Genomic DNA, 18,349 nt, shown 5'->3' with positions numbered 1-18,349 from the left:
CTCGATAGAATTGTATGAAGCCGATTAATGGTATTGGAAAACACGACTATATCGCTGAACGTCGACGCGCGTTTTTACGACCAAGGAGGATGACATACGATTATGCGTACGGTTGAATTTGATTCCTTACATTGATTTTTATTTATTAATTCCTTTCTATCTTATTAACAGCAATTGGCAGTTCAATTGCTTGTTTATGAACGGATCGATCCGTCACGTAAGCCGATCGGCACATTATGTTCTCTTTTAAAAAAAAAAAACGATGACTTTACTTTACAATATTTCTAATGCAAAAATTTCCGTATACAATGTCGATATTCGAAATTAATTATTGTACGCTGTTATAATAGCATTTTATATTTTTATCACGCGAACAACATTAAAAGTATAATTAATCAACCGTTATTTTATCATTTATATTAAAAAGTAAACGATGAACAGGATTAATTGGTAATATCGATCACATCGCCAGATTCTAATTTTCTTGCATAAATAAAGAAGCTCGTCTAATCCGTGCAAGGCGATGCTTCTTATTTGAATCAATTGCCAAGATACCAGAACACGAGCCTTACATACATTTCCGACAAGTCGGATAGTTCTTCATTACCATCTAACACGCCGAGCGTGTGTACAATTAGCTTACAGCCTTGCCCTATCGACGTCACGTTCTATAATAGGATATCGTGGTCAAGTCGAAAAGTGATTTCCGCGCTTACAGATAGGCCGAGGAAATTCGCCACGCGCCAACATTTTCTACGTTGAAACAAATGATCGATCGATCCAGATGGTCATCGGTCATCGCCTGCGCAGATGGTGATCGGCACACGCCGCGAACTATTGTCGCTTCCCGTTCAAACACGAAGACACAGTCGCGCCTGATGATCCGTCTTATGACTATGCAGATTCGTCCCAGGTACGCTTTTCGTACGTCATGTTCCGACACAGCTTGACGATCGATCGATTAGCCGCCAGTGATCATCGCTCGTTGCCGAGTATTGCGCGCCGGTATTGCGTGATTTGCATGCCCGCAAGAGAGTTGGGTGATCTTAAGTTGATAGCTTCCTATGCAATCGCTCTTCCAAGGCAACCGGAACAATTGGCACGACAGCACGAACGATAGCTTTTAGTCTGCATCATTTATGAATCTTTGCTCCTTCCGAATTATAAATGACTCTTGAGAACTTACGCAAGTGTACACGTGTATAGGATTTAAAATTCTTACATACAAGCTTCAAGAGAGTCGTAGATAACAACAAAACTAAACTAGTTAAACAAACTTTAGATGAAACGACATGAAATTCATGTACCGACTTAAGTAGAATTTGCAAATTTAGATTGACAAAAAACATCTTTTTAAATATAGCCGCAAGGCGCGCCTGCGAGAGGAAGGGAAATTTTGTTATAAATTATGTATTAATATCGAAAATAAAAAAAACTTGGATAAAATTGATCAAAACGCGTATAATAAATGTTTAATATGTAAATAATTCACACACAAGTAATTTGCATAATAATATACTAAAAAGTAAATAAAGGAAAATTTCATGTTAATGTTCATGCACTCTATAAAAAAACTTATTGGCATGAATAACGTGCATAAATTGCTCGTAAACGCATAGCTCTGCTGACCCTTTTCTTGTGGCGCGCGTCGACGATAACGTAAGCCGAAAACTGCGAATGCTGGACCTTGGCCGATTAATGGTAGGACTAACTCCGACGGAATTAGCAAACTTGGAAGTCAATTTGAATCGCCCACGAAGACCACAAAGTCCATGATCGAAGCGGCTAAACTTCGAAACTTGCGGCGATAAGTTATTGTTGGCGATTAAGCTAAAGCATGCCGCATTGATGCTCGCCTGAGATGTTGTTCGGAAGCACGAAGAAAAATACAACTGTGGAGGAGCAGCGTGGAACGACGAAGACGGATTATCGTGAGGGTTGCGATAAGTGAAGCGAGGGGACAATGCTACGTCGACGTAGGTTCCTCGACAGATATGTGTTAGAGAGAATCTCGATACGAGAGAGTAATATGTAACGACGTTACATTCAATTCTTACGGAACACTTCTCGCTTCCACGAAAATTCTTTTGTCTCTCATGAAAACGAATTTCACCATACTTGTTTCCTGGAATTTCTGGACCAATTATCATAATTATTTTATGTTACATCACGTTAATTCACATATTTTATTCTTCAAAAAGTTCAACGCACAAAAAAATACAAAATAAAAAATATCACAGGGAGATTTTTGCAATATGCTTCTGTTGTACCATCATATAAAAAAGCCTCTGTGTTCTTTATAGTCATCGACACGGACAAATTGGTACTGCAGAATTCACGAGACACAGGGGCGACTTCAAACTGAAAAATATCATGCATAGAACAGACCCCGCCGGGTGATTTTATTTGTGATTCGTTCGCGATTCAGCTTGACGTCGTACAAAAGAATAAATGCGCGTTACGCCTCTGGGAAACTGTGACTATCTCGACGTTGTAAATGCGAACGAAAATTTTTTCACTGTAATCTCTCTATGTCCAGCATTTCGTCACAAATATGCTCCGCTAATTAAAGATTACTATCAAGCTAGTTGTACGCTTTTTCAGCTTTTTTAAAAGGTAAAAGCTAGCCGTTATGAGCACGTCCTACATAAATACATGTGGCTTTTTTCGCCGCTAATTAACGCAATAAATTGGATCCATAATGCAAAAGCCGAAAAATATTACCGGCTAAAAGTCATGAATGACATTAATCCTGCGATATAATATATCTATACGGTTTTATCTTTCCTGTATGTACGAATACATTACATATTATCACAAAATTACAAATATCCAGCTATTTGTTGAGAAGAAAGGGAGATTTATATGAAAATGTATGCTTTCGGTATATTTTTAACAGAGTTTAAAACGAATTAGTGGAAAAAAAGTGTTCCATTCCAAATTTGAGAAAAAGTGATAGCTCCAGCGATCGGCCGAAGAGTTAATCTTGTGCCGCGCCATAATGGTCGCGCCATAATTTCGCTCGCATCGGCGCGAGCTACGCGCCCATTATACAGGATAATTGGATTTTTATCCAGATACGGATCATCAGCGTGGCTGTCTGAACCAGGATAGAAAGATCGTCGGAAAATGGTTTGCAGCATCGAGCGCGCGCGCGCGCGCCGCCGCGCCGGTTTTATTCGCCGCGGCATCGCCTTTTTACATTCTGCGCCGCGGCACAAAAGAATAAATATACGTATATATACCCATCTCGCGCGGAATTCGCGGAGATCTCGACAATACGCGAATGCGGATTCCGCCGCACCTTTCGTCCCGAACGAGGCACAATGCGAGCCAGCTGCGGTGGATCCTTTCGAATTAAATCCCAGCCTAATAAACCGTCTTTGTACGACGCGTGCGTAATCTCCCCCGCGCAACGAAAGGCATTTGAGTAGATTAAACTTTTTATACAACTACGCTTCGACGATTCGAGAGATTCTAAAAAATTCCAATCGTCTTGCAGTCACAGCTAATTGACCGTGCCGGAAAGTATGCTTTGATGTCTTTATTTTTTATAACTTTTTCCTCGATTTTTATCGTAACGTATAAATCCCGAAATACGGATACAATTGTGGAGATTTATTTTTAGTAACAGTGTGTGTTTTTAAATTGCGCGTACACGTGATATGGGGATTAAGTACAACTATATCTGGATTGAAAACATAGATATATTATGATGCATAAATCTACAATTTCTTTTTCTGAAAATAGTATGTAATGCCTCCGCAAAGAAAAGCACGGTCTGCACAATGCGGCATAGTAGATCTTCTATTTGTATTCTTGCATAGAATTCTCCAGGTATTCATTTCTCGCTTGAAAATGTATTTTCGCCTTATTACTACCTGCCGAGGAGTTTGTTAAAGCACATTCGCGAGTGAGGAAATTTAATCGACGAAAAATTCCATCAGGATAGCGACGTGGTAGTTATTTTAGCAATGATAATATGAGAGAGAGAGAGAGACAGGTTCTGCCGCGTCAAAACAATTTCTAAAAAAGTTTTTTCCATCTAACCGTTTACGCAAAAATTGACACAGTAAAAAAAGGATTACAAAAATTGATTCTAAAAAAAAATCCGATTTATTCGATATTCGATTTTAAGCTTCATCTAGATGATTTAATAAGTCCGAGATACTGCACGTATTCGCGAAAACAGCTTTTTGTATTTTTTCAAAGGTGGCGACGGTCGCTTCCGCTTTGCCAGCTCATCTTATTTTCTTATACTCGCTCGCGTCGCCGTCCTTCTTCATTCCGCGGAATGCACTTTCCGCCAAATCCGCCTGGGCGACGACTTTTCTCGTTTGCTCCCGTTCCCGTCGTTGTCGTCGCCGTCGCACCGGATGCAACCGCCGCCAGCCAGGAAGATAAGTCCTTGCCGGGGAGTAAATCGTGTTTGCCCACCTCGTCTACGACGACACTCCGCACCGAAGGGTGGCCGGTTTCCTTCTTCGTTTGAGCCTCTTCCCGACCGCCGTTGTCCTGCCACTTTCCGCTTTTAGTCCGCCTTCGCAACGAGAAACGGCAACGGTTGCGAGATATCACATCGACGAATAACGTAGCGGGGTTTACTTTTTATCGTTTACTGTTATTGCTGTCGTACTATCTGCAAATACCACTGAAAAGTCGCGTAATTTATGATGAAATATTTCGATAGTGCGATATCGATATTTGAACGATACACGCATTCTTAAAGGATATTAGATAATCGCTTGTCTCGTAAGTGGCCATGCTAGTTTTTATTTTCATACTACGAAGTATTATACTATAACATAAGTTAGTGCCGGCAAGGCACTAAAAGCATCCCATATATAGCCATATTTTTGAAGATCCCTATCTGGGTCATGTTAGAGTATCGAATATTCTTACAAGAGCCAGTCTGATGATGAGATAAGGTTGCCACGATCGTCTTTCATCTTTTATCCGTCCTTATTTTATCTGTATAGAACGTATGGCGTAAATGAACATGGCTGCTTTATATTACAGCAGCTGTTATGTCTGGCAGTGTTTAAGTATAACAGACAAGTCATCTCGGTAAACAGTAATTTATAACGCATAATGAAATAGCACGGTAATCCTTAAGACTTTTTGCATCTTCTTTCGTCTTTCTATTTATCTAATAGCTTACGCTCATTTATTGTAATCGCGATTTCTTTTACTTCTTCGCAGACGGGCGAGGCAGGTGGCGGAGGGTATATAAGCCGACCCTCCGGGTTAAATCTGGAGGTGCGAAAACACCCGGTAGCGAAGAATGAAAGATTCAGGAAGTCCGCGAGTGCCGGATTAATTCAATATTTTGCAATGCTAACGTGTCGCCGGTCTTGTAAATCTTCAACGAAAACTACGACGGCACGCCGGGAGGAACTTCAGACATTTATTTTTGAGAGAAACATCCTGCACCCGAGAGAGAAAACAGCGGGCAAACGTCGTCGTAACATCCGGCGGAAAGCACATGTGCAAAACTGGATTCTCGGGCAATCCTGTTGCAGATTTACTGCAGATTGCGGCGGAACTCCTAAGATTAAGAAAGTTGAGGACATTAAGACATATAGCTTCATTCATATATACATATATCCCAATTCTATACTCGAAACTGCCAACAAATTCTTTAAGAGTTATCAATATTAAATTGTGCGCTTATTCACGACAGAGATGATAAGGGATAGAGATAAATTTTCGTATACTTTTTATATAAATACATTCGGAATAATTTGACGTAATTCAAGATACAGCCTGTTAAGATCAAAAGTTTTGCTCGAATACACTTTTATGCAACTTTTTGGGATTCTTGATATTTTTAATGCAATTTTAATAATGCCAACGTTGAAGTTTGTCGAGTAACCCCTCTGTAAAGTATTGCCTCGGCATTCCTTATAAATTTTTCAAATTTATATGCTATTAGTCTAGTCAAGATCTCCATTTAAAATGTTGCGCAACTGTCGTGTCATTGCCATGAATGTCGCCGTGCCTTTGATCCAATTTACGTCAACTATGCGGCATAATTTCATTCGAGGAGCAATTTAAAAAGTTTTTGCCGGTTGCATAAAAACGAAACGGGTACAAGAGGAAGGCGATGTCCGCCGCCGAAAGTAATGAAACCGCCTCTCATTGGGATTCCTTTCCTCGCATCGCTGATGATATGCGTGTGCCAAATCGGAAAAGCTCCCACGAAAAATTGTCAAGTTGTTTTCTCGAAACTCACGCCGCCGCCGCTCTTTCCCGAGTTTTTCGCAAAAGCGGCTTGGGCGAGAGAGGCGGGAGCAGGAACGGGAGTGGCACGCGTCGCGTCGGCCGGAAATTTACGACACGACTACGACTTCTTTGAACACGCCCCGAGGGTAAATTATTTCCCCCCGAGGGCCACCGTTGCTTTTCGATGTTGCGTCGGTACATATATACGGGAAGTCACCCCCCGAGAAGTCGCTTATCGTTTTTGCATCTCAATCTGAAGGGATAAGTTATGATAATCGCCACGAACGATCCGCGATTGCACATTTGAGCCGGAGATTAGTCTACGCTGTTATCCAATCCTGTCATTTAATCCGCTTTAATTAAATTATTCTTCTTAATGTGAAAACGTATCCGGGCCCTTGTACATCGTTACGTAATTCGGATCGTCCCGGCACTTTGCGTTTGTAATATCTGCCCCGCACGCGAATTTCCACGAATTACACCTGCATTTTAACATGAATTTCGCTCGATAAGTTTCTAACCTCGATCTCGGATAATGAAACGCCAAGTTAGATATTATAATAACTTTTTTATAAAATATCTAATTTTTTAATATTCCGAAAGTGATTAAGAGCGCGCACAGCTCTACATAAAACCGGGGAGAAATTTCAAAAAAGGGTGTTTTTTGCTCTTTATATTCTGTTCGCTGAGAAACTGAATAACATTTTGCTTGATTAAACGATTTACTAAAGAATCTGTTTCAATGTTGATACATTGCTCACTTCTACGCTTTAAATAACTTGAATGTGAGATAAAACAGCTGGTATAATAGATTTATTTTTATAAGACTAATTTCTTTCAGTAGCGACGTTATGATTTATAATCTGAAACTTTCTTTAAAAATATGAAATCTTTAATAAGATATTATTTTATTATTTTAATATTATAATCATATTGCTTTTCATACGCACGCGCGCATATTATTATGATATTACATATGTATTGTAGATTGGATGTGATATTATTATATATATTTTATTTACATCAATTTATTTAATAAATAATAACATTTGTTATTATATTATTTAATTAGTACTATAAAAAAACAAATTATTTAGTAGGAGCGAATAAATAAGAAATTAATGAATTTTTAGAGATATATCGATTAACGTTAATTCGAGCAATGTACCCCCATATAGCATATTAACCATATAGCAAATCCACTGAAATAGAAACAGCAAAATGAAAACCAATGTGCCAATAACGTGAAATAGAAATTCTCGACAATCTAGACTCAGATCAATGGCATATACCTAATATCTCTAATTTCGAGGAGCATCACGTCAGTTTTATATCTCCACTCCGTATTAATTAAACTTAATTCAATCTTTGTCGCCTGGGCGAGATAGGAAAGTTCTCTGTCGCAGAAGCGGGATGAACTTTTAAGGACACGAAGTTCGAAATATAATTAACGAAACTGCCGGTGCCGTGCCGTACAAATTTCGAAGTCCGGGGTATCATCCCCGGCACGTACGCGTCTTTCATCGTTTTGCGATTGGGAACGGTGCGGTCCGGATCGATACTTCTGAATTTCGCTTTCGGATTCTTCGCGTGACGCGTGGGTGCGCGGTGCGCTTGGAAGGCGAACTCTCTCGAATTGTTAGCCAAGAACAAAAGAGCCCCATCGCGCGGTGGTTCGTTATGACAGTTCGTTAGCCTCGTAAATTGGATAACTCGCCGTTAATGGGCGGTTACCAATTATCGAATCGATTACATCGCTAAATTATCCCCGGCATTCATTAGTTGACTTGAATTTTTTGTGCTCGCGCACGGCCACCCCCGACGTGATCCATAAACGCGAAAATAAAATCGACTACGGGCGCGTACTATATATATCCGATAACAACGTTCACCTAATTATAAAACTATTACATTGGGCGGATTATCCGTAGCTCTCTTAACTCGCCCGAGCGCGTCGGCCGGCCGCCGTGTCGTTGCACCGGGCTGAAGTCATTTATCTTCATTGTTGCGCGAAACCAATAATAGTTGTAAGTAGTGTTAAACTAGTGTTAACTACACCGGTACATTATCCAAGAAATTACAATGAGACAATGATATCTAAAAATTGAAATACCTAGTAGTGCATGCGAGCATATTCTTTTCAACATGGGCGTGTCTGGAATTTTTTTAAGGGATTTTATCTATTCTGTTAACACATAAACATCAATTTTTTGCATTAATAAATTGCATTTTGGATTTTTAGAATGTCGTTTCTGACTTTGAATGAAAAAAATATTAGATTTTGTAAATAATTTATAATTTTAACTTTTTTTTTTTTTTTAATTTCGAATGAAGTTTGAACTTCCATCTTCTGAATACGCCTATGCTTTTCAATTTCGACAGGATTAGAATGTTTCTCCTCGAATTCTTTAGCTATAATTTTTTTTATCATAACGAAAAAAATTATTAGCGATGATATCGTCAAGCAAATCGCAATAATGTTGCAATAACAAATGCGATATACAGGATATTTTATTGAACGGAAATATCGAAACTATTTTGCATTCGGCATAACGGCAATCTGCCATTCTGACATGCTAACGCATTGATGTATATACACGATTAGAATCGGTCCTGAATGTTAAACACAAATAGGAGGTATCCAAACTATTGTTGATATTGATCCGCATGAACCTCTCTCAGCAGGTTTTCCAGTTATGTCTACATTTGCATGCATAATCAAAAACTGTCTTTGCTGTCTTTCGAATATCGTTCGCTATTTTTTAACAGCAATGTTACCGCGGTTTTCATACTACTTTCATACTTTCTGTTCGTGCTTCTTTCATTCGATAAAGCTTTGTTGTTGAAAATTAAAGATTAAAATATTGACAAATATTCATATATCGGAGTTTCAGTTCTAGCTGAAACAACATCCAATATTTATTGTGTTTACTAATGCCTCAAATATTTACCATTTATTATCGAACTTTATTATCCATAATTTGACATAATCATTCCAATTTGTTGTGATCTGGCTGTTAATGGCTAAAAGAAACGCGCTACGTGACTTGTTCGGAAATAATAAATTTTAGCATTTGTCTCGATTTCCTACAAATAACAGAGCGTAAATTTCACGTATGTGCCGATCGAATGTTTATCTCGACTTTACGAGCGATACTTTCCAGCGGTAATTTCCATTCCCCGAATATCTGCTAAAAAATCGAACATAGACTTGCCATTGAACAGATAGTACGTTTCTCTTCAATTTATTTTATTCTTTTTGTTTTTTGTTAAATTTTTTTATCGAATACATCTCCAATAAATCTGATATCCGCGTCACTTCTTTACGGCGCGCGACAGGATATGAGAGAAATCCATCGGTACGATCGACGAGAGAAGCCTTGCCAGTTTATTTCCGCAATAAAATCATTTTATCATACACATGGCAGAAGTATGGCCTGTCGATTTTTTTTTTTGCGATTGAGAGGGCACGCTGGAAAAAATTCAGATAAAGCCGAAACGAGACGGAAGACAACTTCGTCGGGAGGCGCTGGGATGTATATAATTTCAAAAGAAGAAAAAGAATGCAATAAGTCTTCCGAATGTCTCAATGTAAAAGAGAGTGTGTATCATACATGTGTAATTGCTTTATTATCCGCGGAGCATTTTTTGGATGCTACGTAAATGGAATTTCGATATAAAGTGTCTCAGTTTTATCGTTTAACAATACCGGCAACCTCTCGACTAGGCTACTTCTTTTATCGATATTCCATTTTACTTCTATTTGCTACGGCTCGCACTTTAAACATCCGATACACCATCGGATTGAAATTGTCAAAACACACGTTGACGACTGTATCTTACATGGGTGACATTTGCGTCTAAATATTTGCAGTGAAATATTTGCGCTGGCGGGAAAAGAGAGAGAAAAACTTTATGAAGTCTTTTTCTCCATCGACTAGCAGCAAGGTAAAAGAAAGACAGACAGACAGACAGAAAAGAAGAGAGAGAGAGAGAGAGAGAGAGAGAGAGAGAGAGAGAGAGGGAGGGAGGAGAACAATTTAGTTTATTTTAAGGACACGTTAACAAAACTTTTTTTCCCGAAGTGCTTGCCTTATACATAAACCTCGAAAGAATAATGTGCACCTAAGCGGAGTTTGCAAAAGTTCACATTCTTCTAAGTTCAATTCTTAAGCACAGAGATCCCGAAGACGATTAGCAGAATATATATCGCTGCAGTTTTAATGGCACTCGGAAACGGTAAATGTAGAGTGTACTACGTATCCGTAAAAATTATAGCACTTTCAAAAAAGTACTTGCCGTATCGCAAAATTGTTATGTTTATATTGCATAGTATCTTATAATAAGTGAATTATTTAATATTAAAAGTTATAATTACGCAAAATTATGACCTTCCTCTTGAATTTTACATTTTATTCATAAAACCATTAAAAATTTTCGAACATAACATTTAATTAAAAATTTTCAAATATTTTTGATATAACGCAATATGTGTAAATTAATGTGTTTTAATTTTAATAAAAATGACAAAATATTCTATTTTTAATAATTTAAATTTTCTCTCAATTATTAAGAATATCGCATTTTATAGACTATTATACACGAGAAATTATTGGTATGCTTTCAGGTACAAAGTGGAGGTGGCCGGTAAATCTTTACCGGTGTTGACGAATCTTGATAAGGGTCGATATGGGGTGCTGATCTTCGAGAATCTAAATAAGTACCTGCAGATGGACAAATGGAATCGCGAGCTACTTGACAAATATTGCAGGGAATATTCAGTTGGCATCGTGGGTTTTGCTCCTCCTGGAGAAGAGAGTCTAGTTGGTGCTCAGCTGAAGGGCTTTCCACTTTTTATACATACTAATCTTAGATTAAAGGTCAGTCTCCATTACACATTCAAACATTATTCTCACATATAGTTACATTTTTTGCAAACAACATATATGTTTAAATTTTATTCAGATTTTATATTTTTATATGTACCATATCTTTTATATATGTATCTTTTTGATAATATAATTTTATATATGTATTCGCTTATTAAGTTTTGTCAAATTTTTACAATTGGCATACAAACGTGACAAAAGACAAATAAGAATAAATTGGTGCAATTTTATTTTCTAATTTTATTATTAAGAATAAAATATGAGAACTGAATCTTATAAAAACATCTATATTTTCATGTAAAAAATTATTGATTGTCTTTCACAATTAATATTGAAGATTATCCAAGAAAGCCATAATGATAACAAATTAGTGAGATAATCTTTACTGCTGCAATCAAGTTGGTATTGCGGTAACTGATATCGAAACGAGAAAGAAACCCTCGTAAAAGGGAATGATAAAAACAACGTTAGAAATGGCTTCAGTAATAAGATAATCTCTATTGTACGTTTCTTATTTGAGAATAAATATATTTATGTTAATTTATCTGTAGTATACTTCTAATTCTGTAATAACAACTACCTGCAATTTTTTATTACTATAATGTTTATAACGAGAAACTAGAAACTAGAACCTTCTTAAGATTTTATCGATTGTAACTTGAACGCATGACATATCTTGTGTGTCGTACTTAAAAAGAGAACTGATCTTTAGAATTGTCGTTCAAGTTGCATCAAGTACGAAACATGTAATTCTCTTTGAATAAACGCAGTGCAAAGTTGTATTAATTTTATTATTGTTTACTGTATATAAATAAACTATAAATAAATGTTTACATTAATTGTATTTCTAACACAACCACACACACACACACACACACACACACACACACACACACACACACACACACACACACACACACACACACACACACACACACACAAATTATATAAAATTACACTTTAAAATTACACTCACAGCGCGCTGAATAAATAAAAATCTAAAATATGAAATGTTTTGAACAAAATTTTTCAAATTATTGTGTAATCTGCTCTTTCTGTGCTAATGGATATTTACTTTGAATTTTGAAATACAGAATTTTCCATAATACAACTATCGTTATTACATTTTTGTAGTTATGCATATTTTTTAGGAAATATGTGATATTATTACACGTGATATTCTGAATACGTGGCATTGGCCCGAGCCATTTTCTTTTAACAAAGCGCTAAAACGCGCGTGATGCTTCCCCGTAATGTGAAAATTTGATTTTCCCAAAAGCGAGAGGGAATCTGGCACGACGAGCGAGAGCGGAACTTTTGTGCAGGCCGCATAGATAGAATCAGGTCGCTCTTTCTTCTCTTAGGATGCTCAGCTGAATGCGGCGTCTCCCATTCTTCGATTAACCAGATCGGGGGAAACGGCCTGGGGACCACTTCCTGGCGGCGACTGGACTATTTTTCAGGCCAATCACAGCACCTACGAACCGCTTGCTTGGGCGTATCGAGACAGCCTCGACTATCCGGCCAACAAAAGTCCCCTAGCTACCGTCATCCAGGTGAGTCGTGCACTTTATTTGCTGGATATTCCGGTCACGGAATCCCTTCCCGGACAACTCGGACGACTGCGGAATTAATGCACCGGCTCACGCGTCCATGCCTTATTACCGTTCGGCGACAAGGAACGTTTAAATCATTTTCCCCTTTCTCTCTTCTCCCTTTCCCTTCTCTTCTCCCTTTCGCATTTGGATCTGTTGCATTAGAAATTCGTTCAGTTGATGTGCGGGGCTAATAGATGCTCTTTGACTAGATGTAAGAATAAAACGCTTTCACGACGAACGTCAAGGAAGCCGTAGACCCCGCGATGTATCATGTTAAAGTTACATTATCTTTGAACTCCCAGTTCCCATTATACTTACACAGAGCTCCTTTGGGAATCTCTTGTTAATTCACGCAGCTTCGTGTACACTTGGCTCTGGTATCTTCTCTGATACAAAGATAATCTCGAAAAATGACAACGCACGTATTTCGCAGAACGATCTCCTTCGCTCTAAAGGGGTGCACAGAACCCTGGAGATCGTAAGGAAGGTACGACGATAGAAGTAGGAAGGGATACACGAACAATTCGCCAAGTACTTGTATGACGTTTATATTCGCATGAGCACGTTTGGGAAAACAAAGTCCCTCCTTGAACCTGAAACCCGCGAATCTCACGAGAACTCGTTTTATTACCACAGATATCACGAGTATATACCGATTTTAGTGTTCTTCACTCCCGTCGTTTGGAAAGAGATATAGGGAACAAGAAACCGCGAAATCGCGAATAATTCGAGCGCGATAATTTTTAACGATGATCTCGGTCAGCTATTATGTCGGTAACAAACTTTAATCGCTATCAACGAAAGCGTTAGAAAAGCGCTAAATTCAAAAACATCATTCGTGCATTTATCTTTCTTACGCGATGCTCTAAAGAGCTTTAGCTCAGACATCTTCAAAAGGTGGTTTCTTGTCCTCCTCAATATTCTCAGCGACGACGCCGAAATGGAGAGTCGGCCAGAAATACAAAATTCCTCTGATGCGAACCACTTTGCTTTGCGGTTGCGTGTAACGAAGGGAAGAAGAGAGGAAAGACGGCCGGGCAGGAAACAAGAAGCTGAGTGGCTGTGTAAGACCCGCCGTTCTGCGAGGGGTAGAACAAAAGGGAGGTCTTGGAACAATACGCACAGTGTGATTTCATCCTGCGCTTGTGATGGCACAAGTATTCCTGCTGAGGAGAAGAGTCTTTCATGGACCCTGTCCTCTTCTCTCTTTCGTCTCTCTCTCTCTCTCTCTCTCTCTCTCTCTCTCTCTCTCTCTCTCTCTCTCACACACACACACATCATGATAAGAGCAAGTTCCCTTGCAACACCCTTGTGTTATGTTAAACCTTTAGCGATGTGATAAGGACGTATTCCCAGCAGAGAATAATTTCTAAATATCCGTATCTGTTACCAAAAGTAACTTTTCACGTCTCTTTCATATTCAAATCTTTAAAATATGTCTTTAGATAAGAAGAGATATTTTCAAGTATTTTCAACTTTTTTTTCTTCACAAATTATTTTTATGATATGATAAAAATATTTCTTCAACAAGACGATATTTAGGAAGGTGAAGATATAAAAAGACATAATAAAATATTATTTCATATTGGATTAATAAAATAATATTATTTCAAGATGTTATATCCATGTTTTTTTTTTCTCTTTTCATAAATACGATCTCGTTGGGAACACGTCATCTCTTTTCACTGTACTCTCAACGATAATTAATTTTGTATTAATAGAAATCCCGAGTACGTAGGTAATTTTTTCATTTATCTTTCTGCATTTTTCTCTTCCGCCGTTTCTCTCGTCCTGACGATTCTCCCTGCTCTGCCAACGACGGCGCCGGAAAACGAAAACAAATGTGGAATTTCCGCGATACGGCTCGTGACCACGTACCACGGAGACGAGAGAAAGAAGGAGAACGGAGCTCGAGAAAGAGGGAAGGAGAAAAAAGGGAGAAACAGCGAAGTAGAAAGGATCCGCAGTTGGCGGAGGTAAACTGAAACAATTCGTAAAGCCGTCCCGGCCGGCGTTTACATTCCTGCAGGAATTCGCAACTGCAAGATTCCGGACGTAAACGCACGTGGAAAAGAGACGGAGAAAGAGAGATGAGAGACGCCCAGTTGGTAGTATGCGAAAAACACGGAGGGACGGCAGACGCCCGAAGGAGATGCCGAATTGCAGATGATATAAAGGAAACGGTGTTCACCGGACAGACGCACGCGAGATATCATCTGTTATAACGAAGAGCGCGAATATACACGCTGTATGGTCGATGTTTTGCACGTTCCGTACCGGCGCGACATTTTTCCATCCACCCGGAATACATATCTCACACTCAACCGTTTTGTCTCTGTACCAGCGAAACAGAGCTTATGAGATATGTGCGGGACTTTTTGTTAACTTTTCCGTTCCTGTACCAATTGACGATACATCTGGTTTATTTTGTGCATGCCAATTCGACTATCCTGTAAAAGTAAATGTAGTTTTTCGAATTATTTATTTTTATGTTTAAATATTGAAAAAATTTTTGAATTTATACATTTAATTTACGGTATAAAAACCGTTAAAATACGACTTTGGAATTTGTATCGTACGTGAAGCAGTAAGATCTCATAATGGAAAAAATATCTTGCGACATAATATAAAGTTGAGTTTACGTGTTACGCAGCAAGACTGCCGTGTATAACGAAAAAGAAATGCGAAACTAAATTCTTTCTTTAATTGAACAATTTTACTCGTAGATAGTCCTAAATAAAACGAAAAAAAATACTTTGATGTCTCTCAATGTAATTTCCTCCAATTCACTATATTTGTTATATTTCACATTTGATAATTCGGAAATATCTTGACAGTCTTTTTCTCATCACTCTCTGTCTCATTCGGTATTAACCTATTCGAAAATAAAGTAGGGTGGAACCAATCCCTGAAACTAAATAAATTGGTAGTTCCAATGTAGCAAATGAAGCGCGCCACGCAGTCATTAATTGAATGAGCCTACGGCTGATTGGCTTCTGATTTAATCACTTGGTTACCTGTGCGATCCGCGTATCTATCCCGACACCCCTATCCCTTGCATGGATAGGATTATCCGTGAGATTATTATTGTTGTTTACTGCTAACAAGCTCGGTTCATAGCCGAAGCTGCGGAGTTACCGGAGAGTTTCCCTCGAACAATGCAATTAACACGTCGGACGTGGCCGATTATTCGCCATATTTTATTGAGAGAAAAATAACGATGCTCGTTAACGCGCGATGATTAGGTTCTATGTGCGTTCATGTATATAAAATCATCCCAAAGCCGACGTATTGAAAATTGAAATTGAAATTGGAACGCCAACTAGGAACAATGTGGAAGCATGAATAGAAGAAATTCAGGCGAATAAACTGCGACGCGTTATTGAAAATGTATCTCATTTATATCATTTATGCGATTAGTGATCTCCAGTTATGAGATTAGTTAGATATTAACGGAGCAAATAATTTTCAGTCGCAAATTGTATATTATAATGTGATAGATTTATTAATGAATAGATTTTTTTAGATCTGAGAGAGAAGTCTTAATTTGCAAAATATATTTAAACAGGATCACGGCAGATACGACGGAATTCAAAGAGTCCTTTTCGGCGGTGGCCTACGATTTTGGCTGCACAAATTGCTGCTGTTAGACTCGTTATCCTACCTGTCGCATGGGCAATTGAGCCTCAGCTTAAATCGTATGATCTTGGTGGACGTTGACGACATATTCGTCGGCGAAAAAGGTACCAGGTTGAGAAAAGATGATGTAATGGCATTGCTAGCCACTCAGCAGAGAATTCAAGCTCTAGTGCCGGGGTTCAAATTCAATTTGGGGTTTTCCGGGAAATATTTTCATCACGGGACAGCGGAGGAGAATTTGGGGGACGACATGCTTCTGGAGAACGTAGACAGGTATAAAAAGTTAGAAAATTAATTACATAGAAGTGACAAGTTCGGAGAATATTGCATTATTAGAATTATATGTACACACACACACACACACGCGCACGCGCGCGCGCGCGCGCGCGCGCGCGCACGCACGCACACACACACGTATATATATATATATATATATATATATATACATACATACATTTATTTATTTATATTTATATAAATATATTTATAATATATAAAGGCGTGTAGAATAATCATAGAATATTATGTTTGTTACATCAAAATTTGTATGCGTGTTGAAAATATTGATGTAATTTTAAAGATAATTTAATTAATTAGGATTACCAGTTGTGACTGCTACAATTATGTAATTTATTATGATACATATATGTATACAGAGTGCATAATATAAACTTAATTTACGATCACGTCGACATTGTAGCATAGCTTTTATCGTATAATGTCACGCAACAGTTTGTTATAATGCTGCCATAATCACCTACGACAAAACGTTACAAAGCCTCACTCACTACGGTCCTAGTTAATTGCGGCTGTCGACATTGAACTAAAACTAAAACTAAAAAAAAAAATACGTAGAATTTTCCATGCGCTTTAAAAGCCTGATCTTTTTTTTATGCGACATTAGCGAGACCAATAAAAATGTTTTGTTATGTCTCGAAAATCTTTTTTAGATTTACGTGGTTTTCCCACATGTGGAATCATCAACAACCGCATCTTTACGAGAATGTAACTCATCTACAATTGGACATGGCGTTGAACAAGCAATTCGCAAAAGATCACGGTATACCAACCGGAAGCGGATACAGCGTAAGTCCACATCATTCCGGCGTTTATCCGGTCCACGAAGGCCTCTACGAGGCGTGGAAGCGAGTATGGAACATCAAGGTCACGAGCACCGAAGAGTATCCACACCTGAGGCCAGCTCGCTTGAGACGTGGCTTCATTCACCGTAACATTATGGTAGAAAGTCACACAAATTGACTACAGTAATCGACTTTCCTTCAAAGTAAACATTTCCGATAAATATGATGTACGAGTTGTGCAAACACATAATTCGTATACATTGAAAACGTTATTCGTATCGATCGTCACATGCATCGCGATTGAATATTAGTTTATAGCGTAATTTTCGAATTACCAAAATCTCGATTTTATTGCATGCTAATTTACATAAATGTTAAACACGTAATCAGTCATAAAATATCGTCAATGACTAATTTACTATTTGTTTCCTAATCGATTTGGTGAAAAGCGATTATATTATTTTATCGGAAACAATACATAAATCGAATCTAAATTTTTATAAAAAATTATTTTTTTATTGCCAGACTAAATATTTTATAATATTATATTATACTAGCTAATATTATATAATATAATATTATATATTTAATATTAATTTTTGTTTTATTATAATTAAATCCTTTTATATACTGCAAATCATAAATTTGATAATACAAGCTATCGGAAATATAAACCTTTTATATACTCTAGGTTCTACCGAGGCAAACCTGTGGCCTTTTTACTCATACGATTTTTATCGAGAGGTATCCGGGCGGAAGGGAAAAGCTGGACGAGTCGATACAGGGCGGAGAACTTTTCCAAACGATCGTATATAATCCAGTAAGTAAATCAGCCATTACGAAAGCAATCTTTGCTAGGCTTTGATCTTTCGTATCATAAGAGTTTATTTTAGGAAATTTAATCTGCAACAGATTA

At 37.9% G+C, this 18,349-nt stretch overlaps 1 protein-coding gene across 2 annotated transcripts in view; it reads left to right on the top strand.

Annotated features, from left to right (window-relative positions):
- Window positions 1-18,349, top strand: part of sfl (N-deacetylase and N-sulfotransferase sfl) — a 248,346-nt gene that overhangs the window by 224,788 nt on the left and 5,209 nt on the right. For both annotated transcript variants that reach the window (XM_011639513.3, XM_011639511.3), the window contains 5 exons: window positions 10,853-11,105; window positions 12,479-12,670; window positions 16,281-16,624; window positions 17,302-17,590; window positions 18,125-18,253. In XM_011639513.3, the coding sequence (XP_011637815.2) occupies window positions 10,853-11,105; window positions 12,479-12,670; window positions 16,281-16,624; window positions 17,302-17,590; window positions 18,125-18,253 (1,207 nt within the window). The remainder of the gene's footprint in view (window positions 1-10,852; window positions 11,106-12,478; window positions 12,671-16,280; window positions 16,625-17,301; window positions 17,591-18,124; window positions 18,254-18,349) is intronic.

Source organism: Pogonomyrmex barbatus, unplaced genomic scaffold (assembly GCF_055798465.1).
Source record: "Pogonomyrmex barbatus isolate J1 unplaced genomic scaffold, ASM5579846v1 scaffold2, whole genome shotgun sequence".
NCBI classification, from domain to species: Eukaryota; Metazoa; Arthropoda; class Insecta; order Hymenoptera; family Formicidae; genus Pogonomyrmex; species Pogonomyrmex barbatus.
The sequence above is the reverse complement of the archived record's forward strand: the minus strand, read 5'-3'. Positions and strand labels throughout refer to the sequence as shown.